Here is a 17408-nt window from a genome sequence, read left to right as displayed (position 1 = left end):
ACTGCCTGCTGTCCTGCAGGAGCCATGAAGTCCCTACTGTTCACCCTTGCAGTCTCTGTGCTCCTGACCCAGTTGGCCTCAGGTAAACAGAATCATGGGGAAGAAGAATCATCAGCCAGACTAGAACAGGGTCCTGCACCCAAGGCCCTCGCCCCAGGTGATCTGTGGAAACAGGGTCAGAGTTCTCACGGGAGGGGGTTGAGGTCTGTCCTACTTCTGTCCCAGGAGGCCAGTATCTCTGACAGCAGCTGAGCAGGGGAATGCAAAGCCTCAGAGTCCCCCCAAAGGCAGAGGTGGCCCTGACATTCCAAGCTGCCGCCATCTTATCACTGAAGGACAGCCAGCCTGGCTACGGCTTGCTTCACCTCCTTTACCACCAGGGTTGCCTCTTGGGGTCACGATTCTCTATGATGCTTTGTTGGTCTTACAAAGAACATCTGTGATCCCCCCCGCCCGTGGTGAACAGGCCAGGGGTGGCTGTGCTACATACTCTAGGACTGGAAAAGGGAAGAAAAATAATCTGGGTGGATGTGGGGAACGATTAGAAGCCTGTATCAGATCACAGCTTTATTTGGGTAAGCATTCCTTATTTTTTTTTTTTAGTTTTTTTTGCTTTATTATTTTATTTTTGACTAATCACAGTTGTATTTATTTATGGGATACAGCATGCTGGGTTTTTTGTTGGTTTGTTTGTGTGTAATGCTGAGGACTGAACCCAGGGCCTGTGCGTGCAGGGCAAGCACTTACCAACTGAGCTATCCCCCAGCCTCCACATGCCTCTACATGATACATGGATTCATTGTGTAATGGTCAAATAAGGGGTAATCAGCATATCCATCACCTTAAAATTTATCATTATTTTATGCTTCTTCTACCTATTTTAAAATATGCAATACATTTTTGTTAACTATACTGTGCAATAGAAAACCAGAACATAATTTTCCTACTTAACTATTATTCTATACTTTATATTTCCAAAACCTAGACAAGAGCAATGGAAGTGTTTTAGAAATAAAGGAATTGGCTACAACTTCATCCCTGTTTACAGTGTTCAAACTGTGACCAACTGGTATATGAGTTCATAACCTGCTTTTTATATTTTATCTTTGATTAACGTGTATTAATTGTTCATGTTACTGGGTGCAGCGGCACAGCAATCTAGCAAGACCTTGTCTCAAAACAAAAGGACTGGAGTTGAAGTTCAATGGTAAAGTACCCCTGGGTTTGATCCCCAGGACCACACACACACACACACACACACAAATTGTCCATGTTAATTGGGTTCCTGGTGACATTTCCATAAATGCATATAGCATGCACTGATCAAATCCAACTTCCCTTTTTCTACCAATCGCTCACCCTTCCAAGCTTGATGAATCGCTATCCTAGATTTAGGTGAACTTTTTTAGCTTTTTGTTCTTAACTTAAGATTATATTAGTAAAATTTTTACAGATCTTTAAATATTCCTTGAAAGTAATAATTTGCAGTACTTACTATTCTGTCATATTTCTCCAATAATAACTTGGAGAGTTCAATACTAGCTTGAAGAGTCCCTTATTGCGTCCTTTAGGTATTTTTTCCTTATGTGTGACAGCTATAAATAACAATGCACAACCTTGTAGATTTATCATTGTGAGAGTCTCTGATTCTGAAGGTCAATTTTAGATTCCGTTGCTTATTTCCATGATAGCATTTATTTTAACTGGCTTATATCACCAGTTGTTTCTATTAGCATATTTGTATTTTTAACTTTTCTATTTCATATTTCTTGTAAATATTTTCTAATATATTGGTCGAATCCAGATTTTCTTATTTAAGGAACTGAAGTTTCATTTTCTTGAGGTTGATGAGTATTTCCTATGAGTATTTCCTTTGCAATCTTCCATTTATTTAGAAAGTTCTTCTCCACATTGAGACCAGCTAAGCCCCATTTTTATGAGTCTGTTTTCCACATTGGATTCAATACCATCTTTTTATAAGGCACAAAGTAAGAAACTAACTCTTCTGAGTAGGATTTCCCAATAGGTAGAGAGCTGTATAACATTACTCCCTCTAGAAATTTATGTAGAGAATTTGCAAAACTGTCCAACTTGATGATGGATGAAAGTAAATAAGTAATTCTGTGAGGATTTTCCTAGAAGTTATTTCAGGCCAACTGCACCTTCAAAATTCTGTGAGTTTTGACCACATGAATTTCACCTCTGTCTCTGGAATATTGGTGACGTACCTCATGTACCTGCGGGGTGTCTCTTTCTAAACTTAAACACCCTAAAACCGCACACACCCCTGCCCCTTTCTAGACAAACAGCAATTCAGGATCATGCTGTGCAATTAGCCAAGTCTACTTCAAGAATTGAAGGCATAGGCACAAAGGATACCAGGACCCAAGGACAGAAAGGTAGAAAACTGGATGTGAGGCTTCCATCCACCTGTCCCAGCTGTAGAAAGCTAGAGAAAAACATATGAATACTACCTCCATAGAGATGCTTGGGACAGCAAAAAAGAAGGGGATCACAGAAGGAGAGGCTGGAGAGGAAGTTTAAAGCCAATGACCACACTGGAGAAAGTAAGGCCAAGTAGGAAAAGCCAACCAATCTCTAGGCTCTGCAGGAATGGCAAGTTCTTCTGCAACTGACCTTTGCATATGCTGCTCCTTCTTTGAAAACCCTTCCTCGAGATCTTCACTTAGTGGTGTCTTTTCATCCTTTATATCTACGTTTGAATGTCACTTCCTCAAGGCTAATGATCCCATGCAGAATTCTGATTTCAGGAGCAAGTGGTAGATACCATGTGTATGCCCATGCATGAGGAGTAAACTGCTGACCTCAGACATTCGTAGTGGAAATAATCAGCACTCAAAAAGGACACCTCTTGGGGCTGGGGTTGTGGCTCAGTGGTAGAGCCCTCGCCCAGCACACATGAGGCACTGGGTTCGATCCTCAGCACCACATAAAGATAAAATAAAGGAATTGTGTCCACCTACAACTCAAAAATATATTTTTTAAAAAAGGATGCCTCTTCACCCACTGTCCAATATGTCACACTATTTCTTTTCATGTGTTGCATTTATTTCAACCTATAGTTATTTTGTTTATTCACTTGTTTATTTTCTTTCTTCAGCTGCCCACCCCCACCACCCCCCCCCCCGCCGACAATTTAAGGTCCTCAGACCTTGTCTCCTAGTTCACTGCTTTAGTCCCAGCATCTTGCAGAGTTCTTGACATAGGGGCCATTCATTTGTTAGCTGAATAGAGACGTGGATTAAGAATACAGAGCAAGGGCTGGGGTGGAGCTCAGTGTGGAACACTTGGCCCAGCCTGAAGGAGGCCCTAAGCTTCAATCCTCGGTACCACAGAGAGAGAGAGAGAGAGAGAGAGAGAGAGAGAGAGAGAGAGAGAGAGAGAGACAGAGAGAAACTTAAAACAGCAAGGCAAGAAAGAGTTCCAACTTCTCTTTAGGGCATCTATGTGTTAGAATATGTAGTAAGATATCCTACATATAAATGACGAGCACCTACACAGGCACCCCTTGCACCTATAAGGCACCTCCCTGATAAACATATTCCTGGTGGTATGGCTTTTGTTCTTTCAATCCCACAATTTTGTAGAATACACTTATATCACAATATCGTATAGGTATACATGGAAAGAGGTAGATAGAAATATATTTGAAAATTTTCTATTTATTTTTTCCATGACTTGCAACATTTTCAACAAGATAATATATAAGTCAAGGCTAGAGTTGTATTCTAAATATAATTTGCAGGACCTCAGAAACATGTAAAAACATTTCGAAAATGTTGCAAGCTATCAACAAAATAAAAAGTCTTCATGTTAAGCCGGACTCAGAAAGTCAAAGGTCAAATGTTCTCTCCCCTATGTGGAAGCTAAAGGCACTGCGGCACACACCTGTAATCCCAGCAGCTCAGGAGGCTGAGGCAGGAGGATCATGCGTTCAAAGCTAGCCTCAGCAATTTAGTGAGGCCCTAAGCAATGAGCGAGACCCTGTCTCTAAATAAAATACAAAAAGGGCTGAGGATGTGGCTCAGTGGTTAAGCACCTCTGGGTTCAATCCCTGGTACGGGGGGGGGGGGAAGGATCCTGTAAAAGTAAAAGGTAGATAAATAAAAATGGTGGACCAAAGGGAAGGGAGGAATGGAGGGAAACGGAAGACCTGGGAAATGAAGTTGACCCAATTATGCTTTGTAGGTGTTTAAATAAATCACAACACATTCCATTTTATATATACCTATAATGAATCAATTTTAAAAATAAATAAATGGAAGGAAAACCAATAGAATAGAGGAAGGGATTTGTGAAGGGGAACGAGGAAGCACTGGTGTCTGAAGAAGAGCAAACTGTTACATGCATTTGTGAATATGTCAGAATGAACTGCATTGTTGTGTGTAAGTAATGCACCAATAAAAATTTTTGAAATCCATGTGTGTTTTGACAATGGTAAGAAGAATTATAGCAATGATCTGAGAAGTTTCTATTTTAAAAATGATGATTTTTTACTCCTACTCAAATGTTTATGTGTGCTTTGGTTATATCTGGTGACAGATTTATTGCTCATATGTATAAAAAAAAAAGAAAGAAAAATTCTAAAATCTCCCACTTAAAATCGCGGGAAGTAGGCACCTGGTGTTTGCATTCAGGAATCTGAAATGAGGTTCCCATCCCTAGGTCAACAATTCTGTGTGTATCTATATTTGTAAAATCTCCCTGAATGCTCGGAGCAGTGTTTTATGACTAAGAGAAATAGAACAAAACAACCGGTAAGAGACTTGGAAAATCAGCGCTCCGCAGATGAACTTTTATATTTTTTGTGACCAACGCCTCGGGTTTAACGTTGTCATTCCTCGATGCAGGAGGCTGGTATGTGAGGAAGTGCGCCAACAGAACAGGAAACTGCAGGAGGACGTGCAGATCTGGAGAGGTGGTCACAGTGCCTGCTACGGGAATGTGTTCCAAAGCCAAGGTGTGCTGCCTGCTGGTCAGCCAAGAGTCCTCTGACACCTGTGGTGGGAACTCAAAACCTTCAGGAGGAGGAGGAGGAGGAGGAGGAGGAGGAGGTGGAGGTGGAAGTCAAGGATCAGGAGGAGGTGGAGACTCAGGAGGTGGAGGCTCAGGAGGTGGAGGCTCAGGAGGTGGAGGCTCAGGAGGTGGAGGCTCAGGAGGTGGAGGCTCAGGAGGTGGAGGCCCAGGAGGTGGAGGCGCAGGAGGAACAGCATCGCCCAATGCTGGAAGTACACTTGCTTCTTCCCCAGCCACCACAGCCTCCAGCACTTCTGTGGCCAGCACCACGGCGGCCTCCGGGTGAACATTTTCGCCTTTGTCTCCTGACCCCAACGTCTGTGGTTCATTAAAACGAGAGGCCTTTTCCAGTGTTGGTTTTCTCTCTGACCCCACTTCCCACGCAGTCGTGCCTGTAAAGATGCCACATCTGCCTTGTGCCAGCAGTTCCCTAGTAGGGACACAAATAAGGGAGAGTCAGGCACAGCTGGGGGTGTGCCCAAACCACCCACTTGGGACTGATGGATGGAAGAGCTGTCGTCCTGGTCAACCGTCACAGACCCACACTCGGCCTGTAACACTATCCAACCTCAGCGGGTCTCAGAACTACCCACCGGGACTGCCGACACAGATGGCCGGGCCCGAACTCCAGTTGGTATTTTTGTGGTGGAACCTGAGACTCTGCCTGGCTCACAGTCCCAGGTGATGCTAGTGTTTCCTAGTCCAGGGGCCCCACGGTGAGAACCACTGGCCTAACCAGAGCACATGCCTGTCATGCCAGGGACAAAAGGACCGCCAGTTCAAGGCCAGCCTCCACAACTTAATGAGATCCTGCCTCCAAATAAAAAAATAAAAAGGACTGGGGATGTAGCTCAGTGGTAAAGTGTCCCTGGGTTCAATCTCCAGTAGCAAAAACCAAACAAACAAAGAAAAGAATGATCGAAGGCCTGGGGGGGGGAGGGGTGATTTCCTATGGATACAGTGCTACACCTCCTCTATGTTTTGAAGTGGTTAGTACCACAAATGCATCCCACAAACTATTTTGATGATCATTTTGATTAGACTTCTTACGACAGCCTCTGACTCTAGAGATTATGATCTTATTTCAGAGAAGAGGAAACTTGACTTCTAAGCATTAGAAACCTGGGACCATCTAAATCGACCACACCAAGAGGGTGTGCAGTTAGTTTTCTCCTCTCCCTAGAAATTCTCAATTTCAGCTTCCAACTTAGGAAGGAAGGGAGATTGAGGACTCTGGAGTGTGCCCTGAGTCCTGGGACAGGGGCTCACTCAGAAATAGAATTTCCTCCCTGAAGAGCTCTGCCTGCACCCAGGAGGAATATGGCGGGGTACATGGCGGTTGTCCATCCACACCTCAGGCCCACTTTCCCAAGAACGGGTCGGGGAGAAGGGGAAATGAGGTCGCCTGCACTTTCCCGGTCCCTGTCTGCCTTTGACTGTCTACGTCACCCAATTAGGAAAGGAGAAGTTTGGACTGAATAGCTTTCTCCCCACCCTTCCCCTCTAAAATGATGAGATCAACTTAGACTTTGTGGGGTCCACTTCACCCCGGAGCTTATAAGAAGCCAAAGATTTAGCACAGGGCCTCAAAGTGGGAGGAAATTTTCCTGGAAGGGTCATCTCCACTATAGCCCCAAGCCTACGAGGGCCAAGGTAGAGTCCTTTCTCTTCTTCTCTTGATCCCCATCCGGTGACTCTTAGATCCCTGTGCATTCTACCACCTCTGAGGTGTGCCCTGAGTCGGTCTCCATGGCACCGTGCAGGATCAGCCCTGGAGACTCACTGTGGGATGACGGCCGCAGTCTCCCCATTGGTGACTCTGCTTTCCTTTCACACCAACTCCTTCTTCCTGCACAACGCTAGCCAGAGTTACTTTTCTGAAATGCAGCTCTAACCATTAATCTCTCCATTTGGGTCTGGACTTCCTGTTCCCTGAGTACAGAACCTAGATTACCTTCTCAGTTTTGCCTCCTATCTGTGTCCCAAGGGCACCTGGCACTTCCGCCACACCACACTTATTTGTGATTGATTTGGACTCACCAGGTTGCCTCTGGGCTTTGAGGTTTGGGATACACTCTTCTCTCTCTCTCCTTTCCCCTGCCTGGAAGAAAAAAAAAATCCTTATTTTCTTCTTGAGGACACTGACAACTATACTCATCCATCCAAAATACTCCTGCCCCTTCTTGGGCTCCATTATATGGTTTATGTAGGATTTTATGACATCATTTTAACAGGTGGTCTTCTAGATATTTGCTTATGTCTTCTCCCCTACTGGACGTTTGCTCAAGGAGAGGAACAATTTTCTGTATCTCCTATCATTCCCTAACTAGATTCTATACTGATTCTTGTTGAATAAGTAAAGGGGATTATTGAGGACCCAGAAGATTTGGGGGTATTACTGAAATCTCACCTGCACTTATCGTAAATCTTCCCCACAAACAGGTCTCTGTCTCCTCCCAAGGCACATCCGTGATCTATGCCATTACCTAGTGGAGGAGATTTGAAGGGTGCATTGTCCCAGAGGAGGAGAGTCAGAGGAAAAAAGACTTCTGAGTCAGATGTGTCTGAAGTCCTTCATGATTCCACCATATATTCACTTTTTGGACGATAGACAAGTGGTTTTCCATCTTTGAGCCTGTATTTCTGAACTTGAAAAATATAGAAAATATTTATTTCCATTGAAGTTACACTGATGTTTGCAAGAACAGTATATGGAAGCTAATCACCTCACAGGGACTTCGCTAGCAGGTGGCTGGCTCTCAGGTGAGGGTCAGTAAGATGCTTTTCCCAAGGCCCTGCCTGCTGGACCATGGCTGCTGTGCACGGGTATTACAAGCCATGCTTCACCTGGGGGAAAACTCATTACCAAGCAGGAGAGAGTGACAGAGGTCAGGGCCGTGGATCTCTTTGAACAGCAGATGGGATTTTAAAGGCTCCTGGTGGAACTTGCTGTGCTTTCTCTTCAATGATTACCTTGATCATTACCTTGAAAGTATCTTGGCATAATGATCACTTTGGATGAGAAATATAATCTCAGCCTGACATTGCCGTCCTGCCCTCTTGCTGGACACCTCACTGTCCTTTGTGCCCTGCTGGAATTCAGGTGGCAAATAACCTTTTGGGGTTGACTAATGGAGTCTAATGGTTAAAATTGAGGGGCCTGGAGCAAAACACATCTCTGGCTACATGTAGGTTTGCTCCTCCCACACACACACACACACACACACACACAGTCAACACATCTCAATCTCTTCGTTGATTAGAAAGGTAGAATACCAGAATCGTGCTAAAGTTAGCCGATAAGACACAGAAAGCACCACAGTCCCTGGTACCCACAAAATGCTTAAAATGTGGATTTAAACCATGAAAACTTAAGAACACAATCTGAAATTCTGAGCTTCAAAGAAGAAAAGAACCTCGCACAAAAACAACCCTATTTTTGATGGGCACACTGTTCACGGTTGTAGTCCCAGTGACTCGAGAGGCTGAGGCAGGAGGAAGTTCAAGGAAACTTAGCAATGTTCTAAGTGACTTAGAAAGACCCTGACTCAAAATGAAAAGAAAAAAAAACTGGGGGATATAGCCCAGTGGTGATGCATTCCTGGGTTCTGTCCCTGGTACCAAAAAGGAGGAAAAAAAAATTATATATATATGTATACATAAAGCAAATTTTGCAAGCACCCATGTGCCTTCAGGCTCTAGTGTCTTTGAATAAATCTTTGCCTTAAATAAATGACAAGAGGCTTAAATTTCAATGGTCATTGGTACTTGATCCTAACTGGATATTCATTCAAAAGCTGGACTTCTCTCCTGGACACTTTTTGGTAGCATCTCCCCTAATCTGGCCAAGCACCATGGACTGAACTTCAGCCCCTTGAGATGTCCATGGAAGTCAAGTGGAGAATTTGAATGTCACCTCCCATACAAGGGTAGCAGATAGGCCAAGATGGCACTCATCTCCCCTGTTGGCAGTGGTGACCCAGAAGAAAGGCTGGGCCTCTGAGCCCTCCCAGCAGCCCTCCCCTTTCCTGATGGTGCAGCAGAGTCAGCCGGAGTCCAGTGACTTATCCTCCAATCAGAGTTTAAAAAAAAAAAAAGACCTGGGCAGAACTCCCTTCCCTGCTGGTGCCACGTCCATGAAAACCAAATGGAGACACTGGACTTGTTCCCCACAGTGCCACCTAGTAGCACAAAGGACAGCACACCTCTTCTCAGCCAGCTCCCTGTCCCTGAGACCAGAGAGGTTTCCACTTTGATCCTCAGGGAGCAGTGACAGGAACCAACCTTCCTCCCAACTAGAGAGTGAGGGGCGATAGAGGACAGGAGGGTGCTGGAGGATGGGTGTCTTTAAACTTGAACACTGTGAAATGTTCTTACCATGATTTTTAAAACTGAATAAGAAGACCTGGGCAGACTCCCGAATAACCCACATATGAAATCTGAACCCAGATTTTTTTTTTAAATATAAAATTTTAAATACATTTATTTTTACTTCACGTATAACAACATGATATTTTGATACATGTAGACATAATAAAATGATTATAGTCACCCAAATGAACTTTCCCATCTCTTCACATAGTAATATCTTTTGGGGGGGGAGAGCACCTGAAATATACCCTTAGCAATCCTCGTGTATACAGAGGTGTATTTGTACTCTACTTTTCACGCAGTACATTAGCTTTCTGGATTTCTGTATTCTAGATAGCTGTAGCTTTGTACCCTCTAACATGTCCCCCACCTCAGTGCTGACCACTGATCTTACTCTCTGCCTCTAGGCATTGGACTTTTTTTTAATTCCACACATAAATGAGATCATGCAGTACTTTTTGTCTGCGTCTACGAGTAGTGATTTGGCTCCTGGCTGTCGTGAATAATGCTGAAATTAACATGAGAGCCCAGGCGTCTCTACAAGGTGATCATTTCATTTCCTTTGTTGAATTACAAGAACAGGAATGGAAGAGTCAGGGGGTACTCCTGTTTTAATCTTTGGAGGAAGCTGCCAACTGCTCTGCATCATGGCTGAGTCACTTTCCAGTCCTACCAACCAACAGGGATCAGGGGTCCCCTTTCATCCCATCCTCACCACCACTTGTTACCTCCTGCCTTTGTGATAGCAGCCATTCTAACAGGCGTGGGGTCTATTCCAATTGTGGTTTTGATTTGCATGTCAGTGATGATTCATGATGTTGAGCATCCTTTATATTCCAGTTGGTCATTTTTTTAATCTTTTTTAGAAATTTTTCTATTCAGGCCCTGTTGAGAGCCACAGCCCAAGCGGCCCCAGCAAACTTCCAGCTGATTGGCTCCTCTGCGGTGAAGCTCATTGGGCTGTTTCCCTGCCCTTTCAGACCACAGAGCTGCTCATTGGGGGACTCATTTGGCCCCGCCCACACGACCCAGCCAATCGGCCTCAAGGGCAGGAAGAGTTCTGGTTGAGAGGCTTGCTGGAGAAGCCAGTGGTGGCAGTTGGGCTCTGAGGGAATTCCTGAAGAGCTGTGTGGTGCTGCGTGTGTTCTAAAAATAAAGTTCATTTCTTCTTGACAAGTGGCTTGTGAATTGTGCCCAGCCAGACTTCGGCAAGGCCCTTTTCCCATTTTTTAATTGCGTTTTGTTGTTGAGTCATGTGAGTTCCTCATACATTTCGTATATTGACCCCTTATCAGATATTTAGTTTATGGACTTTTTTTTTCCTATTCTCCAGGTTATCTTTTCACTCTGTTGGTTGTTTCCTTTGCTGCAAAGGTTTTTCATTTTGATCTTTAACAAGGTACCAAGAATTCATAATGGGGAAAGGATATTCTCTCTAATAAATGGTGTTGGGAAAACTGGATATCCACATGAAAAAGGAATGAAATTGGACGCTTACCTTACACTATACAAAGAGCAACTCAAAATGGATGAAAGATTCAAAAGTAAGATTTGAAAGAATAAAACTCGTAGAAGAAAACACAAGCATTGGTCTAGGCAGAGATTCCAAAATCACAGTGACAAAAGCAAAAGTAGGCAAGTGGGGACTCTGGGGACTTGAAACTTAAAAATTAGAAAACTATCAGTAAAGAAATAGAAAATATGAAAACGAATCTAACAAAAACTATAAAATTATAAAATACAATAGCCAAAGTGAAACAAAAGAAAAATTCACAGAATGGGCTCAACAATACATAGAAGATGGTCAAGGGAGGGAATACATCTAGAGAATTACCCAATCTGATTAACAGTGAGAAATAGACTGAAAAAGAAAAAGAAAAGAACAGAGTCTTCGAGCCCTGGGAGAGAATACAAAGATCCAATATTCAGGTCACCAGAACAGAATCCCAAGAGAAGAAGAATGGGGAGCTAGAAAAATATTTTTAAATATTCAAATAATGACTTAAAAATCTCCCAAACTTACTTGGTAAAATGCATGTCTATAATTCAAGAAAGTGAATCAATCCAAAGAAATCCATCGTGAGACATAACATAATAAAACTTCTGAAACCTAGAAACAAAACAAAAAATCTGCCATGTCTCTATTTGCAATCAAAAGGACCACACACACAATGTCAGGAAACACTGGCTACATGGATGAGATTTTGCCTCCAAAAATGATCTCTTCCATGATGTCTGTAATCCCAGCTACCTGGGAGGCTGAGGCAGGAAGATAGTCTCAGCAACTTAGCAAGGCCCTAAGCAACTTAGTGAGACCCTGTCTCAAAATTTAAAAAAAAAATAATAAAAAGGGCTGGGGATGTGGCTCAGAGGCTAAGCGCCCTTGAGTTCAATCTCTAGTACCAAAAAAAAAAAAAAAAATATATATATATATATATATATATATATATATATATATATATATATATCTTCCATGTCAATTTTTTTCCAATGTAAAAGATATGATAGTCCCATGTAAAACACCATGTGACCATCATTCAATGCAGGCAGTGCTCATCCATGCCACTGGCTTATTGTTATATTATCATTATTTCTTAATGGTCAACATGATTGAAATTTTTTGAAAAAAAATGCAATCAATGATTTAAGGATAATCTTGGCAAACATCTCCCCCTAGTGTAAACACTTTACTAGTCAAAGTCAGATACCTTAGCTTCTCAAGATTACCAGTTACAAGTCTCTCTCTCTCTCTCTCTCTCTCTCTCTCTCTCTCACACACACACACACACACACACACACACACACACTTTTTTTTTGGCTTCCTGTTTTCCTGACCCGGAGACTCTGTTGGTTTGGAGCTCTTAACTCTTTTCTTCCATAACAATAACAAAATAAGGAGGAGGTATGGATAATGATTGAACTCCTGAGTTCTCCATCAGGTCACGTGATCACAGCTGGGCTCTATGACCACCTTCTCCCGTGACCCATTCCATGTTCCCTTCACCCTTAGCAAACACGTTAGTGGTTGCAGTTTTTTCCCTCGGGTTAGTTGACTTAAACCTTCATTCCAGGGCTGGGGATGTGGCTCAAGCGGTAGCACGCTCGCCTGGCATGCGTGCGGCCCGGGTTCGATCCTCAGCACCGCATACCAACAAAGATGTTGTGTCCGCCGAGAACTAAAAAAAAATAAATAAATATTAAAAATTCTATCTCTCTCTAAAAAAAAAAAAAACAAAACAAAACAAAAAAAAAACCCTTCATTCCAAAACGGTCTAGACCCCCTGCAGTCCCACCTGAATTGTGTTACTGGAGTTTTCCCGCTGACTTTAGTCACAGAACATGGGGACACTATGTGGCCCCATAAGGAAACTTTTGCATTCCAGACATTTTCTTTCTTACCCCCCACTGTGTAGTGGTGACCCAGTTTCCCTTGATAACTTCAGTCGTGATAATAGGTCGTTTTTTCCTGTTGATTCAGGGGCATAAGGAGTCCAGAGTGGCTAGTGGCACTCTTGGCTGTGTCTCTTCGTGGAAGCAGGCCACTTTTGAAGCTGAGCGCTCCAGACCAACAGAGTCTTCCTGTCAGGAAAGCAGGAAGCAAAATATATATATATTTGCTAGTGAACAAGTAGGGGGCAATAGTGAGTGGTGCCTCTGTCATCCTGCCCTGGGACTCCTGGACCCCGGACACTGGCAATTGGAAGAGGGTACTGTGCATCCAGTACCAACTTAGAGCACATGCAGCACGCCAAGGGACATTGTCCCAGCATGCCAGGTGTTGCCACCTACTTAGCACTGTCACTGACCATTCAAAGGGCTGTTCCACTGATCTGTCCACCCGGAGTGATGATGAGCTGGCTAAGACCAGGATTTCCATGGACACTGCTGTGTCTCTATTTGCTCCGAAGTGAGTCTCTGAACCAGAAACTCCGCGATTTCTATTTATCCACCATTTTATTACCAGACCCTTAAAGGTTCTTAGTCCATAACAGGATCTCAATGAATGTTTCTTGAGTGAGTGAAAATTTCTTAGCTAAAATGAACAAGAATTATAATCAGTTCCTTTGTAAGAACAACAAGTTTTCTTCAGAAATATTCTATACCCTTTCATAATAAGTTAAATGCATTTATACTTTGTTAACTGTGTTCCAACTGGACTTTCCACTGTGTGTGTGCAGAGAATTAGATCTGCTTGGTTTTAAAAAAAAGGCCTGGCGTGGTGACACACCCTGTAATTCCAGTGGCTGGGGAGGCTGAGGCAGGAGGATTGCGAGTTCAAAACCAGTCTCAGCAACCTAGCAAGGCCCTACGCAACTCAGCAAGACTCTGTCTCTAAATACTAAAAAAAAAAAAGGGGGGGGGCTGGGGATGTGGCTCAGTGGCTCATTAAGCACCCTTGGATTCAATCCCCAGTACCAAAAAAAGCTCCTTTGCCTTTACTCTCCATGCTTATGCAGAGGATCATCCTTAGGTTATAGTTTTCTGTTGAACAGAGATGCCACCCTTATTCCTTATTCTTCTTGAACATTTTATTCTTCCAGTTAATACATATGATCTATGTCAGCATGAGTTTTGATGTTGAATACGTATCCAATGGTACCCAGATGTGGTTATGGTTTAGAAATGGGATGTCTCTCAAAAGCTCATGTGTGCGACAACACAAAAAAGTTTAGAGATAAACTGATTGGGTTGAGAGTCTCAACCTAATCAGTGCATTAACCCACGTTATAGATTGGCTGGGTGGTAACTGTAGGCAGGCAGGGGTGGCTGGAGGAGATAGTCATGGGGGGCATCTCTTTGGAGTTACATGTCTTCCCTGGTGAGCCGAACACTGTCTCTGCTGCCTGAATGGCATGTCCTGAGCTGCTTTCCTCCTCCACGCCCTTCCTCCATGATGTCCTGCCCTCCCTCAGGGCCAGAATACAGCAGAGTTGGCCACCTGGAGACCGAGGCTCTGAACTCCTGAGCACCAGGTAAATTTTCCTCCTCTAAAATTGTTCTTGTCAGGTGTTTTGGTCTCAGCCATGAAAAAGCTGACTACAACAGATGTTAAGATTTGGGAAGATATAAGGAAAATCTCCCATCCATGCAGCAGATTTTAGGACTGGTGAGACTCCTGATTCACAGAGATTTCGTTGCTATGATCAAGTAGCTGATATCTAGAATAACTAAAATAAGACTTTCCAAAGACAATCATGCACAGGTAGGGAACAATTCTTGCTTGCATTCTCTTTCTCTCTCCTGTAAACATAAACGTCATTGAATGAAATCTAAAGAACATTTATTTTGTACTCTAGCTCTGCTTCTTGTTGAAAAAATTTAAACATTCTAAAATGCAGAGCAGGTCACCCCAAATCAGTCACACGTACATCATATCATCTTTCCAAACACGAAAGAAACTTAGCATGGTCAAACTTCTAGATATTTTCTTGTTGGATTTTTGGGTTTAGGTCTTAATTTGTATTGTCTTATTTGTTCTTAGAGGCAAGTCCATGATTGCCTTCCAGCTGGGCAGCAGCCAAAGGAGGAAATGAGCACATTCCTCCCACCTCAGCCTACAGATGGGCATCAGGGGTGATGGCCAGAACAGGCTGTGTCTCTAAATCCTGTGGGGAAGGGGGAAGTAAGTGACCTCAAATTTCCTGTATCTGCCCACATGATGCACTGCCCACAGTTCAGAAGTTTGGGGGCGTATCATACCATTTTGTTCTGATTCGGTGCATAAGAATCCAAGGCTGAGGAAGATGATATAGCATGCAATTTGCTGGACCAAGACTCTTGGATGCCACCACCTCTGGGAAGCCTGGCCATGAGGCTCTTCCTGATGGTTGCAATTCTGCTCTTCCAGAAACCCACAGGTAATCCAGAGCTTTCCAGGGCCTCACTCAAACCAGCTGTGGGATGGCACATTTCCAGAGCCCAAGCGAGTTTTGTACTCCGCAGTATGGGAAAATAGAGTTCCAGGGAGGACAGAAGTCCCATTGCCAATGTCAGACACTCCGTCTTCCTTGGACCATCTACCACAATACTGTCCTTTGACATCAGTATTCCTAGAGCTTAAAGGAGGTTGTAATTTCCTCTAGCAATGCCTCATAATGAAAAGGAAAGAGCCCAAGGTCTCTGGTTACCTTTGCTTCTCTGAGTCCAGGATTTGCTGGCACTCAGCTGTGTTTTCCTCCATTCGAATTTGCATTCTAGGCTGTGATGCTACAGAGTGTGCTCAGTGGAAGAAGCACAAGCTCTGGAGTCAGGTTTAAGAAACAGCTTCAGTGTCTACTAATTTGTCAACTTTGAGCGGTGATGACTCTGTGGGCTTCAGTTTCCTCATCTGTGGAGATGATAACAGAAGAGGTTTCACTAAATGATATAACATCTGGGACGCACCCAGCATAGTGCTTGGCACATACAAAGAATTTGAAAATTAGTTTCCTATTTCAAAAACCAAAACTCTTATGTTCATCTCTTAATTATATAGGAATAGAGGTGGTCATCCATGCCCCCTAAATGTCCTAGGTTGTAGAATTTAGGATTGGAGGGATCATCTCCAATTTACAAGAAGTCAAAATCGGAGTATCCCAATTCTTAGATCCCTGAAAGTATTAGGGTTATTAAAAGGGAATATACATCAAGGTCAGCAGAGTTCTGGGACTGAAGGTTGGAGGAATTTTGCCTCTGGGGGAGAACGGGAAGTCATCGAGGAATAGAAGTGGTCCTAGAATTAGAAGGACCTCCAGATTAGGAGATGGCATTGGCAGCAGTGCATAATACTAAGGTAAGCAGAAGGGGGAGAGTATGGAGGGAGACGAGTTCCTTAACTAGATAACAGGAAAGTGATTCTTGGCCATGACAGTGCAATGAAACCAAGAGCCTAGTTGGACTCAGCTGTTAATACACAGTAACAAGTTTCTGTTCTCCGGGCATGGAAGGTGGGCACAGCACCCTGGAAGCATGCAGGAAGAGGCAGATTTGCCAAGGTTCCTGGATAGAGCATAGTTGCAAGGATCTCCTCATTTTCTTAAACAAGATTTGATGTTCTGGGCAGCATTTATCAGATATTGGAGGGAAGCCCCAAACCAGGCAAGATCTAAATGAGTGAGTCAGTTAAAAATAAACACGGAGGCTCACCTCGTCAGAAAGTCCTCTATGGGATATTATGAGACTACACCTTTTGGATAGTCCATCCCCATAGTCCCTACCAACCTCCGCTGCCTTCCCCAGAACCAAAGCTGCTTCCAGCCTCAAACACTGATCTTGGGCTACTCTTCTCCTCTATGCACAGAAACTGAACAACTTAAGAAATGCTGGGGTCACCACATCCAAGGAAACTGCAGGAAGGTCTGTAGAGTCACTGAAATACGGGAGGTGCTTTGTGAGAACAGGAGATACTGCTGCCTTAACATCAAACAACTGGAAGAACGGAAAAAAGTTACAGTGCGGCCTCGTCCCAAGCCACCAACATTTGCAGCCACTTTTCCTCCGTACAAAGATGTAGAAATCACACCTTCCTCAGGCTCCCAAGACAGACAATATGTAAATTAAGTCCAGTTTTTCTGTTCGTTATTTCTCAGCCTATTCCAATAAACTAAGTGGATGAGAATCACATCTTCTCCCTTCTGGTTTATTAAGCTCCAGAATAACCTTCAGACAGATTCTCATAAAGACTCACTATTGGTTTTCTGATTCATATATTCTTTCCCCGGGTGCTGGGCACTTCCTGTAGACCCCAGGTAATGAATTGATAAGGACAACACAGAACCTCGGTTTAGAGGGATTACAACCAGTGCACTTAAAAAAAAAAATCCACAACATGATATACTGGAATTAGAAACTCAGGAAATTGACAATGTAATTTAGAAGCAGGGAAAGTGAAGCAAGTATTCAGTGGAAACTTCGTGGGTGAGTTCATGTTTAAGGTGATGCCTGGTGAGATATTTAGGATTTTTTTTTTTTTTTTTTTTTGGTACTGGAGATTGAACCCAGAGGTGCTTAATCACTGAACC

General features: G+C 43.4%; 1 protein-coding gene across 1 annotated transcript; it reads left to right on the top strand.

The window, feature by feature from the left end:
• Window positions 1-15217: 15217 nt before the first annotated feature.
• Defb127 (defensin beta 127) lies at window positions 15218-16947 on the top strand. The gene is made up of 2 exons (XM_026402088.1): window positions 15218-15266; window positions 16688-16947. Exons 1-2 carry the CDS (start codon window positions 15218-15220, stop codon window positions 16945-16947), a joined length of 309 nt encoding a protein of 102 aa, XP_026257873.1.
• The last annotated feature ends 461 nt before the right edge of the window (window positions 16948-17408 follow it).

This window comes from Urocitellus parryii, chromosome 6, assembly GCF_045843805.1.
Source record: "Urocitellus parryii isolate mUroPar1 chromosome 6, mUroPar1.hap1, whole genome shotgun sequence".
Lineage (NCBI taxonomy): Eukaryota > Metazoa > Chordata > Mammalia > Rodentia > Sciuridae > Urocitellus > Urocitellus parryii.
The sequence above is the reverse complement of the archived record's forward strand: the minus strand, read 5'-3'. Positions and strand labels throughout refer to the sequence as shown.

Coding starts and splice junctions, on each gene's coding strand:
- Defb127 (XM_026402088.1), top strand. CDS start 15,218: ATGAGGCTCTTCCTGATGGTTGCAATTCTGCTCTTCCAGAAACCCACA. Junction 15,267..16,687: donor GCTCTTCCAGAAACCCACAG/GTAATCCAGAGC, acceptor CTCTATGCACAG/AAACTGAACAACTTAAGAAA.